The following is a 12,953-nucleotide window of genomic DNA, read 5'->3' as shown; positions in this document are numbered from 1 at the left end:
AGCCCTTCATTTATCCATGCTTACAACGTTTGTCAGCTTGGAGGTTGAGCGGACTAATCTTAGGTGAGGGGAGACGCTGTTCTCTGTTATTCATCTGGAGTGGATATGGGCCTGCATTTGGGCTCCATAAAGGGGTAGATCTCCGCCTTATCCAGAAACGACTAGCCTTATTACCGGAGGTTCAGACCTTTGTACAGGGAGTGCTTCACATGCAACCTCCTTTTGTACCCCCCACAGCTCCATGGGACCTGACATTTCTTCAATCCTCCTGGTTCGAGCCGTTGGACTCTGTGGAGGACCAAGTTCCTTACTTGGAAGACTGATGCTTTTGGCCTCAGCTAGGAGGGTCTCAGAATTGGGGGCCTTGACATGCAAGAGCCTTTATTTGGTCTTTTACGAGGACAGAGGTGAGCTCAGGACTCGTTCGCCGTTTCTGCCTAAGGTGCTTTCACCGTTTCACCTGATCCAACTCATCGTAGTTCCGTCGCGGTTCGGTTTATCTGAACTAAAATCTTTGGATGTTGCGCGGGGCTTGGAGATTTACCTTAAAAGGACGGCAGGTGTCAGGAAGACGGATTTTGTTTTTGTGCTATATGATGCTCATAAGATGGTTGTCCTGCCTCTAAGCTGTCTATTGCTCGATGGCTTCGCCTGCCTATTCAGCTAGCTGGTACGTCGGTGGCTTTGCCAGCACCGCAGTCTATTTGAGCCCACTCCACTAAGTCTGTGGGTTCCTCCTCCTCAAAATCCCCTCGAAGAATAATTTGATGGCGAGCAGTTACGGATGGACTTGCCGCTAATCGCAGGGCTGCAATAATTCAGCAAGCTTATTGCAAGTGGGTATTGGATACTGCTACATGCACAGGGAAAACATTTCTCTAGACGCACAATTTCTGGTAACTGTTAAGGTGCATACACACTGTACAATTTTGTTGACCAACTTTTTTGACCAAAATATCTTTCAGTGTGTTTGCGACGAACGATGATGCGCATACCCACCAGTCAACCGTGCATGCAGCTCAATATGGAGATCTTTCAAAAACAGCCTATAAACTGTAGCTAGATCTTTCGTCTGTCGTCAACATCTTTGGTCCAGGACACTAGGTTCAAGGGAAATGTCTTTCAACGAAATTGGTAAAAAAAAATTGTCCAGTGTGTATGTGCCTTTAGGCCATTGAATACAGAGGCGCCATCTTGAGACGCTATTTACCCTGAATAACAACATATAGATTATTGTATCTATTACGTTGAACCCTTATTACAGATGGGAACAGAAATAAGGAAACCACAGAGACAACATTTTATAGTTAAACCGAATCATCACAATTATTTTACAACAACAAAAGGTTGGATCACCTCAGCGAGGAGCCCAAGGATGGAGGATTAATACACTTACTGACATCTGTTCCTAGAGTAACTACTTTCCACATACAGAGTCTCAGCTATGTAAATTATGGTTTATAAATCATATTTTTGTAATTTCTCACAAACAGAACATTAGACTGGCTTCTCATCAATGAGATTTCTTTGATGGATAACAAAATCTGATTTATGTGTAAAACATTTCCCAAACTAAGTGGTACATTTACTAAGATGGGAGTTCTATTGAAGATGGGAGGTTGCCGATAGCAACCAGATTAGATTCTACTTCTTATATAGATAGATATAGATAGAATCTGATTGGTAGAACTTCCATCCTATGTAAATTTACCCCTAAGAACTTGGAAATGGTTTCTTACCTACATGTATCTTCTCATGTCTAATAAGATGATATTTCTGTGTAAATGATTTCCCACACTCAGAGCATGGAAATGGCCTCTCACCTTTGTGATTTCGTTGATGTCTAGCAAGATGTGGTTTGTGCATAAAACATTTCCCACACTCAGAGCATAGAAACGGCTTGTCCCCTGTGTGACTTCTCTGATGTGTAACAAGATTTGCTTTCAAGGTAAAACGTTTCCCACACTCAGCGCACGAAAATGGCTTGTCGCCTGAGTGAATTCTCTGATGTCTAACAAGATCTAATTTGTTTATAAAACCTTTCCCACACTCAGGGCATGAATATGGCCTCTCACCTGTGTGACATCTCTCGTGTTTAACAAGATCTTTTTCCTGTGTAAAACATTTCCTACACTCAGAACATGTAAATGGTTTCTCACTTGTGTGACGGCTCTGATGTCTGACAAACTGTGATTTACGTGTAAAACATTTCCCACACTCGGAGCATAGAAACGGCTTGTCCCCTGTGTGACTTCTCTGATGTGTAACAAGATTTGCTTTCAAGGTAAAACATTTCCCACACTCAGCGCACGAAAATGGCTTGTCGCCTGAGTGAATTCTCTGATGTCTAACAAGATCTAATTTGTTTATAAAACCTTTCCCACACTCAGGGCATGAATATGGCCTCTCACCTGTGTGACATCTCTCGTGTTTAACAAGATCTTTTTCCTGTGTAAAAACATTTCCCACACTCAGAACATGTAAATGGTTTCTCACTTGTGTGACGGCTCTGATGTCTGACAAGCTGTGGTTTACGTGTAAAACATTTCCCACACTCAGAGCATGCATATGGCTTATCACCTGTGTGACTTCTCTGATGTCTAATAAAATCTGATTTGTATGTATAACATTTCCCACACTCGGAACACAGAAATGGCCTCTCACCTGTGTGACTTTTCAGATGTCTAGTAAGATCTGATTTTTGTGTAAAACATTTCCCACACTCAGCACATGGAAATGTTCTCTCACCCGCCTTAGCTGGATGATGGGTAATAATTGGGTTGTTCTGTGTAGAACCTGTGTAACCTTTACAATGAAGCAATGCACCTGCTTTAATAGATGTAACAGATCTACCAATGCCAGAGTGATCAGGAAAACATTTCCCATGATCGGAAAGGTCAGACGATATAACTGGGGCGATAGGATTTTCTTCCATTTGGATGTTATCTTCTATTTTACCATCTGGAGATGAAACGAGATGATCCTCGGAGACATTCCGGCTGTTACATCCATCTGCTGGGAATAAAATGTAACAATGCCAAATAACAATAATTAGCGATGACATAAGATTACGAGGCTTTGGAAAACTGATTAGAATGACAACATTATAAATAACACAATGATCTCAGGTGGTGACCACCAAGCAGTAGAGTCTGGTGGTGACCAAGACCTGAAGCCCCACAGATCCCCCAGGAGCACTAATACCATCAGCCACTTGGACAATATACCACCAACTATAGGAATAGCATTTCTACTGGTATCTGCTGTACACAACGTTCTCATTGCTTAGTTTCTTTTTTTTAATTAACCTTTTCTTCCATTGACATATAGTTATCTATAGATAACAAGAGGGCAAATCGACTGTCTCTAATAACAGGGTATAGTCGCTCTTGCAGCATTTACAAATATCGAAAAAGCTATTTTTTAATATATCGAAATAGGTATGTCCAATAAATTATCCAAAATTCAGGAGTGTTGGACAAGGAAACACCAGTAATGGTGCTAGTCCCCTTCTGAGCAGTCCGCCCAAAATCCATCAGTACAGGGCAAGTCCACCAGATATGGAGAGGGTTGCCAATCTCTTGGTCACATCGCCAGCGTGGAGAAATGTTATGTATTTGTACTGGACATCTATACCAGCGAGCTAGGATTATACAGTCGCCAATACCAGAAGTGAAGAACTAGCGGAAGTACTGAGCTTCCGTCAGACTTTTCCCAAGTTCCTCCTGCCAGGCTAGAACGTATGACGGGCATTTGGTGGCTGAGCTTTCCAAACACCACTGGTACAAGCGAGAGACCAAATGTCACGGTGGGTGTTCTAATAACCCAAATTATTCAAATTTAGTAGGGTTCCACCTGAGGGGTGCTGTTCTCAGAGAAAGCACATAATGTTGGTACAAGCTACAGCTTGTTTCTGTTTGTCTTGTTTTTGTTGTTATACCAGTATGCCGGGTTTCCGGATGTACCCCTTGTGGTTGAAGACCTGGTATTGGGGTCCCTTGACCTTGACCAGCGGGTCGGTGTAACTCTGCAGTCACTATGTTCTGTGTGGGTTTTGTATTGGTTCACTGGATCAGTGCCCCGGGTTTTGCTGATCCACCTTGCCTGGTGTTCATGCATACCCTGGTCTTTGGGTGTGGCTGCATGCTAGGCCACTTACTATTTAGGTGTACTTCCAGCACTGAGACCCTGCCAGTTATAGTTCTTTGTGTATCCTGGTCACTCCTGTTATATTCCTTAGTTTTCCTGTTATACTGATAGTATTCTGCTGGTTCCTGATTATTCCTATGTACCTGGACATTCTGAGAGTCCTAGATTCAGAGAGTACTCAGTGTAATCCGGCCTGTGTCAGAGAACCATTCCGTCCAGTCTGTGAGTACCAGCGGCCTCCCCGCACCTTTCATTACCTTCTGCTGTCGGTACTCTCACAGCTCCAGCTACAATTATATCCAAGGCATATGACTGACAGCAGTGTGGAGGACACAGTGACTACAGAGGGACGGGAGAGAACAAAAGAGAGGGAGGTTGGAAAAGCAGATCGGGGGGGGGGGGGGGGGGGACAGAAGTGCACTGAACAGAAATGGGTCCTGGCGCTCCGCCACTGGGTGCAGGATAAAATCTAGGCCCTGGCTTTTAGGAAAGGAAGGCCATAACCTGCAGAGCTCCACAGCACTACCAGTTCCTATCCGGAGGGGTCTCAGAGGGGTAAGGTAGGAGAGAGGTGCAGCAGGAACCACTGCCCAAACCCCGATTTTTATAGGATGGTGCAGGAGTTCCATTTCAAGGCATCCTGTCACTCTCCTGGTCAGGCCACACCCTCTCTGCCCTCCAGCTTGTTAATGACCAGCAACGCAAGGACTAGAGGTGCCACCAATGTCAAGGACAAGTCATTTTCTAAGGAACTTTTCCAGAAGATCTTCATCCATGATATCCAGAATACACGCACTTGGGCCTAATGAGGGGAGATACTCACCAATAGGAGTGATCAGGCTGGTAACCAAAGGAATAACTATATGGTCCAAGACCACCGTGTATGCAAGAAATGTAGGTCAGCTAGACCAGGTCCTTCCTCCAAATGTGCAAGGAAGATAAAGGGTGAGAATATTATATTATACAAGACTTATGTGTGGTGTAAAGCTACAACTGTGACCAATCACACACTTCAGGTGGGCGAGTCTGGGTTTGGTGGAGAAGGGATAATGGTACGGTGCTGGTAATTCCTGATGTATGAGATCACGAGAGAGTGCGGGGAGGTGACTGGTCAGATCTCTGGGCTGGTAACACACAGTGACATGATGTGAGGGGGAGAGCAGGAGTATAATAGGGGCTGATGGCTCCTGATGTATGAGATACACCAGAGAGTGCAGGGAGGAGACTGGTCAGATCTCTGGGCTGGTAACACACAGTGACATGATGTGAGGGGAGAGCAGGAGTATAATAGGGGCTGATGGCTCCTGATGTATGAGATACACCAGAGAGTGCGGGGAGGAGACTGGTCAGATCTCTGGGCTGGTAACACACAGTGACATGATGTGAGGGAGGAGAGCAGGAGTATAATAGGGGCTGATGCCTCCTGATGTATCAGATACACCAGAGAGTGTGGGGAGGAGACTGGTCAGATCTCTGGGCTGGTAACACACAGTGACAAGATGTGAGGGGGAGAGCAGGAGTATAATAGGGACTGATGGCTCCTGATGTATGAGATACACCAGAGAGTGCAGGGAGGAGACTGGTCAGATCTCTGGGCTGGAAACACACAGTGACATGATGTGAGGGGGAGAGCAGGAGTATAATAGGGGCTGATGTCACCTGATGTATGAGATACACCAGAGAGTGCGGGGAGGAGACTGGTCAGATCTCTGGGCTGGTAACACACAGTGACATGATGTGAGGGGGAGAGCAGGAGTATAATAGGGGCTGATGGCACCTGATGTATGAGTTACACCAGAGAGTGCGGGGAGGAGACTGGTCAGATCTCTGGGCCGGTAACACACAGTGACATGATGTGAGGGGGAGAGCAGGAGTATAATAGGGGCTGATGGCTCCTGATGTATGAGATACATCAGAGAGTGTGGGGAGGAGACTGGTCAGATCTCTGGGCTGGTAACACACAGTGACATGATGTGAGGGGGAGAGCAGGAGTATAATAGGGGCTGATGGCTCCTGATGTATGAGATACACCAGAGAGTGCAGGGAGGAGACTGGTCAGATCTATGGGCTGGTAACACACAGTGACATGATGTGAGGGGGAGAGCAGGAGTATAATAGGGGCTGATGGCACCTGATGTATGAGATACACCAGAGAGTGCGGGGAGGAGACTGGTCAGATCTCTGGGCTGGTAACACACAGTGACATGATGTGAGGGGGAGAGCAGGAGTATAATAGGGGCTGATGGCTCCTGATGTATGAGATACACTAGAGAGTGCGGGGAGGAGACTGGTCAGATCTCTGGGCTGGTAACACAGTGACATGATGTGAGGGGGGAGAGCAGGAGTATAATAGGGGCTGGTAATTCCTGATGTATGAGATACACCAGAGAGTGCGGGGAGGAGACTGGTCAGATCTCTGGGCTGGTAACACACAGTGACATGATGTGAGGGGGAGAGCAGGAGTATAATAGGGGCTGATGGCTCCTGATGTATGAGATACACCAGAGAGTGCAGGGAGGAGACTGGTCAGATCTCTGGGCTGGTAACACACAGTGACATTATGTGAGGGGGAGAACAGGAGTATAATAGGGGCTGATGGCTCCTGATGTATGAGATACACCAGAGAGTGCGGGGAGGAGACTGGACAGATCTCTGGCTGGTAACACACAGTGACATGATGTGAGGGGGAGAGCAGGAGTATAATAGGGGCTGATGGCTGCTGATGTATGAGATACACCAGAGAGTGCAGGGAGGAGACTGGTCAGATATCTGGGCTGGTAACACACAGTGACATGATGTGAGGGGGAGAGCAGGAGTATAATAGTGGCTGATGGCTCCTGATGTATGAGATACACCAGAGAGTGTCGGGAGGAGACTGGTCAGATCTCTGGGCTGGTAACACACAGTGACATGATGTGAGGGGAGAGCAGGAGTATAATAGAGGCTGATGGCTCCTGATGTATGAGATACACCAGAGAGTGCGGGGAGGAGACTGGTCAGATCTCTGGGCTGGTAACACACAGTGACATGATGTGAGGGGGAGAGCAGGAGTATAATAGGGGCTGATGGCACCTGATGTATGAGTTACACCAGAGAGTGCGGGGAGGAGACTGGTCAGATCTCTGGGCTGGTAACACACAGTGACATGATGTGAGGGGGAGAGCAGGAGTATAATAGGGGCTGATGGCTCCTGATGTATGAGATACATCAGAGAGTGTGGGGAGGAGACTGGTCAGATCTCTGGGCTGGTAACACACAGTGACATGATGTGAGGGGGAGAGCAGGAGTATAATAGGGGCTGATGGCTCCTGATGTATGAGATACACTAGAGAGTGCGGGGAGGAGACTGGTCAGATCTCTGGGCTGGTAACACAGTGACATGATGTGAGGGGGGAGAGCAGGAGTATAATAGGGGCTGGTAATTCCTGATGTATGAGATACACCAGAGAGTGCGGGGAGGAGACTGGTCAGATCTCTGGGCTGGTAACACACAGTGACATGATGTGAGGGGGAGAGCAGGAGTATAATAGGGGCTGATGGCTCCTGATGTATGAGATACACCAGAGAGTGCAGGGAGGAGACTGGTCAGATCTCTGGGCTGGTAACACACAGTGACATTATGTGAGGGGGAGAGCAGGAGTATAATAGGGGCTGATGGCTCCTGATGTATGAGATACACCAGAGAGTGCGGGGAGGAGACTGGTCAGATCTCTGGGCTGGTAACACACAGTGACATGATGTGAGAGGGAGAGCAGGAGTATAATAGGGGCTGATGGCACCTGATGTATGAGTTACACCAGAGAGTGCGGGGAGGAGACTGGTCAGATCTCTGGGCTGGTAACACACAGTGACATGATGTGAGGGGAGAGCAGGAGTATAATAGGGGCTGATGGCTCCTGATGTATGAGATACACCACAGAGTGCAGGGAGGAGACTGGTCAGATCTCTGGGCTGGTAACACACAGTGACATGATGTGAGGGGGAGAGCCGGAGTATAATAGGGGCTGATGGCTCCTGATGTATGAGATACATGAGAGAGTGCGGGAGGAGACTGGTCAGATCTCTTGGCTGGTAACACACAGTGACATGATGTGAGGGGGAGAGCAGGAGTATAATAGGGGCTGATGGCTCCTGATGTATGATACACCAGAGAGTGCGAGGAGGAGACTGGTCAGATCTCTGGTAACACACAGTGACATGATGTGAGGGGGAGAGCAGGAGTATAATAGGGGCTGATGGTTACTGATGTATGAGATACACCAGAGAGTGCGGGGAGGAGACTGGTCAGATCTCTGGGCTGGTAACACACAGTGACATGATGTGAGGGGGAGAGCAGGAGTATAATAGGGGCTGATGGCTCCTGATGTATGAGATACACCAGAGAGTGCGGGGAGGAGACTGGTCAGATCTCTGGTAACACACAGTGACATGATGTGAGGGGGAGAGCAAGAGTATAATAGGGGCTGATGGCACCTGATGTATGATACACCAGAGAGTGCGGGGAGGAGACTGGTCAGATCTCTGGTAACACACAGTGACATGATGTGAGGGGGAGAGCAGGAGTATAATAGGGGCTGATGGTTACTGATGTATGAGATACACCAGAGAGTGCGGGGAGGAGACTGGTCAGATCTCTGGGCTGGTAACACACAGTGACATGATGTGAGGGGGAGAGCAGGAGTATAATAGGGGCTGATGGCTCCTGATGTATGAGATACACCAGAGAGTGCGGGGAGGAGACTGGTCAGATCTCTGGTAACACACAGTGACATGATGTGAGGGGGAGAGCAGGAGTATAATAGGGGCTGATGGCACCTGATGTATGATACACCAGAGAGTGCGGGGAGGAGACTGGTCAGATCTCTGGTAACACACAGTGACATGATGTGAGGGGGAGAGCAGGAGTATAATAGGGGCTGATGGCTCCTGATGTATGAGATACACCAGAGAGTGCGGGGAGGAGACTGGTCAGATCTCTGGGCTGGTAACACACAGTGACATGATGTGAGGGGGAGAGCAGGAGTATAATAGGGGCTGATGGCTCCTGATGGCTCATTGAGAGGGAAGCTTTCTGACTAAAGTGAAGCTTGATTACTTAAGTGAGTTGGAAACTGAAGCAGGTGAGTTAGAATACTGAAAAAGGTGAGTTTGAACACAGTCTAAATTTTCATCTTCTATTTTATTGTATTATATTCATCTTCTTTCTATCGTATTGCAACCTGTTGCTCAATTTTGACATTTAATTCATTTTTATCTATATTTTTTCCAACATTGTATTTCATTTTACTCATTCACTATTATCTTCTCTTATCTTTGCCACACATTTATTGCACTCTGGTTCCCTCTTCACGCCTGCTCACATTTGCCTCACTTCTGACCTTCTCTGTTCCCTTCATCCTCTCACTTGTTGCTGTTTCATACTTAATTGGATTACTCAATCAACCTGATTTTACCCACTTGTCTCCTCTCTGACAGTAGTTCCTTGCCTGTTACCTTCTCTCTCACTCTGTTTTCTACCAAATCTACTACAGACGCTGTCTGTCCTCCCAAATCCCTCTGTCTGATTTCACTAACCTACCCTCTCACCTTCGGTTCCTCATGGCTGTTAATCTCTCAACTTCACTTTCTCCAACTGCTCCTCCCCCCTCCCATCCCATACCTATCCTGACCACTCGCCCCCGCACCCCCACCCTCCCAACGACCCCCCCTCGCTTCTGCAATCCCAAAAACCTTATCCACATAAATACACAACCCACCCCCCCTCTTTCCTGTGCACTATGGAACGCCAGATCCATCTGCAACAAACTCCCTGCCATCCATGACCTATTCATCTCTAGAGCATTCCACCTCCTTGCTATCACCGAGACCTGGCTCTCCACCTCTGATTCTGTCTCTCCGGCTGCTCTCTCCCACGGTGGCCTCTCTTTCTCTCACACTCCCAGGTCGGATGGTCGCCAAGGTGGCGGTGTGGGTCTTCTCCTCTCAGCCTCATGCACCCACAGTGTCATTCACCCTGAACCCTCTCTCCTTTTCTCCTCCTTTGAGTCTCACTCTATCCGTCTATACTACCCCTACCACCTCCGTGTTGCTGCAATCTACCGCCCCCCTGGCCCTATCTCCCAATTTCTTGACAACTTCGCCGCCTGGCTCCCACACTTCCTCTCCTCTGACCTGCCATCTGTCATTCTTGGTGACTTTAACATCCCCTTGGATAACCCCGCTGATCCTGGCACCTCCAAACTCCTCTCTCTCTGCTCCTCTCTTGGCCTATCTCAGTGGACTACCTCTCCCACCCACATCCAAGGACACTCCCTCGATCTCGTCTTCTCTCGCTCTTGTTCCCTTACTGACTACACTATCTCGGCTTTTCCTCTTTCTGACCATCACCTCATCTCCTTCTCCCTCACTGCTTCCCCCTCTCCCACTCCCCCTCCCAAGCGCATTGTCTCACGGCATAACGTCAACACACTTGATCTTGCTGCCTTCTCTAACACGCTGTGTCCTCTTCTCGCCCCAATCACCACCATGTCCTGCCCGAACCTCGCCGCCTCCTTCTATAATGACACCCTATCTTCGACATTGGACTCTGCCTGCCCTCCATCCTCTATCCCCCTTCGATGCTCCAACCCCCAACCGTGGCACTCGCCTATCACCCGATTCCTTAAAAAGTGCTCTCGCACTGCTGAGCGCTTCTGGAAGAAATCACGCTCCCTCGCGGATTATCTCCATTTCAAATTCATTCTTTCCTCCTTCAGCTCTGCCCTTGCTCTGGCCAAGGAATCCTACTTTAAGTCCCTCATCCTTTCCCAATCATCCAATCCCCGCAGGCTCTTCGCCACCTTCAACTCCTTGCTCTCCCCCCCTCCTCCAGCTCTTCCGTCCTCCATCGTAGCCGCTGATTTTGCTACCTACTTTTCAACCAAAATCTCCTCTCTCAGGACTGCCATCACTGCTGCCATGACCCCACCCTCTCCCTCCTCCCCTCCTACATCCCCACTCCCCTCCTTCCAACCCCTGTCCTCATTTTACCCCACCACTGCTGCTGAAGTCCACTCTATCCTTCAATCCGCTTCTCCCTCCACCTGCCCGCTCGATCCTATCCCCTCCAATATTATCCGTCGTCTCAGTCCGTCAGTCTGCTCTCACCTGGCTCACCTGTTTAATCTTTCCCTATCCTCTGGGATCTTCCCTTCCTCCTTCAAACACGCTCTTGTCTCCCCAATTCTCAAAAAAACAAATCTGGACCCCAACTCCCCATCCAACTACAGGCCCATCTCCCTCCTCCCTTTTGCCTCCAAACTCCTAGAACGTCTGACCTATAATCGTCTCCTAAACCACCTTACTGCTAACTCCATTCTCGACCCCCTCCAATCCGGGTTCCGCCCTTTACATTCCACTGAAACTGCCCTGACCAAAGTCACTAACGATCTAATATCGGCTAAATCCAAAGGCCTCTTCTCTATCCTCATCCAGCTTGATCTGTCGGCTGCCTTTGACACTGTTGACCACCCTCTCCTGCTCAACACACTCCGCTCCTTTGGCATCACTGGCACGGTATTCTCCTGGTTCACCTCATACCTCTCCGATCGCTCCTTCTCCGTCTCCACTCCGAGCTCCTCCTCTCCTACTACCCCGCAGCCAGTCGGTGTTCCCCAAGGGTCTGTCCTTGGCCCTCTCCTCTTCTCTCTCTACACCACCTCTCTGGGCACTCTCATCAGCTCCTATGGTTTTCATTACCACCTTTATGCTGATGATACCCTAATCTATCTCTCTTCCCCCGACCTTTCCCCATCACTCCTGTCCAAGGTCTCTGAATGCCTCACAGCCATCTCAGCCTGGATGACCCAACGCTTCCTGAAGCTAAACATGGCTAAAACTGAACTTCTAATCTTCCATCCCCCGAACATCCCCTCTTCTCCCACTATCTCCATCAGTATTGGTGAAACCGAGATCACCTCCACCGACCAAACGCGCTGCCTCGGTGTCATCATTGACTCCTCCCTCTCTTTCACCCCCCACATTCGTGCTCTCTCACAGTCTTGCCGCTTTCACCTACGCAACATCTCACGCATCAGACCATTCCTCTCCACTGACGCGACCAAAATTCTCATTCACTCTCTTGTCATCTCCCGCCTTGACTACTGCAACATCCTTCTCTCCGGGCTACCTCTCACCCGCCTCGCACCTCTCCAATCCATTCTTAACGCTGCTGCTAGGCTCATCTTCCTCTCCCGCCGCTCTACCTCCGCCTCCCCCCTCTGTCTATCTCTTCACTGGCTCCCCATTCCTTTCCGAGTTCTCTTTAAACTCCTCACCACCACCTACAAAGCTCTCTCCTCCTCCACCGCTCCTTACCTCTCTTCACTGATCTCTATCCACACTCCCTCCCGTCCTCTTCGCTCCATCGCTGACCGCCGACTGACCTCTCACCTAATCACCTCCTCCCACTCCCGTGTCCAAGACTTCTCTCGCGCTGCCCCCCTGCACTGGAACAACCTCCCGCCACCCATCAGGCTTTCTGATTCCCTTACCTCCTTCAAGCGCTCCCTCAAAACCCACTTTTTTCGACTAGCCTATCCCTCCTCCTAACCTCTTTTGATCCTCTTATCCTGCCTCCGTTCCCCTCCGTTCCTACTTATCCTATTGTTTTTCGTTCGTCCACCCACCTATTTTTAGTATGTTAACTCTTATGAGTAGGGCCCTCCTTCCTCACGTACTCACCCTACCTCTTTACCTCACCTGTGCTCCTGTCCTGTTCTTCCCTTCCTCTACTTCATCTTTAGTCTCCTTGACAATTTTGACAC

At 48.7% G+C, this 12,953-nt stretch overlaps 2 protein-coding genes across 2 annotated transcripts in view; both read right to left on the bottom strand.

The window, feature by feature from the left end:
• Positions 1–12,953, bottom strand: part of LOC146007353 (uncharacterized) — an 83,230-nt gene that overhangs the window by 59,005 nt on the left and 11,272 nt on the right. The window lies entirely within an intron of this gene.
• LOC146009846 (uncharacterized) lies at positions 1,293–2,705 on the bottom strand. The gene has a single exon (XM_083150386.1). It carries the CDS (start codon positions 2,566–2,568, stop codon positions 1,714–1,716), a length of 855 nt encoding a protein of 284 aa, XP_083006512.1. The 5' UTR covers positions 2,569–2,705; the 3' UTR covers positions 1,293–1,713.

Source organism: Crinia signifera, chromosome 6 (genome assembly GCF_055691185.1).
Source record: "Crinia signifera chromosome 6, ASM5569118v1, whole genome shotgun sequence".
NCBI lineage: Eukaryota > Metazoa > Chordata > Amphibia > Anura > Myobatrachidae > Crinia > Crinia signifera.
Note: the sequence above shows the minus strand (reverse complement) of the source record. Positions and strands in the feature narration are given on the sequence as shown.

Excerpts from the sequence above, each read along its gene's own strand:
- LOC146009846 (XM_083150386.1), bottom strand. The coding sequence starts at position 2,568 with ATGCATGCTCTGAGTGTGGGAAATGTTTTACACGTAAACCACAGCTTG.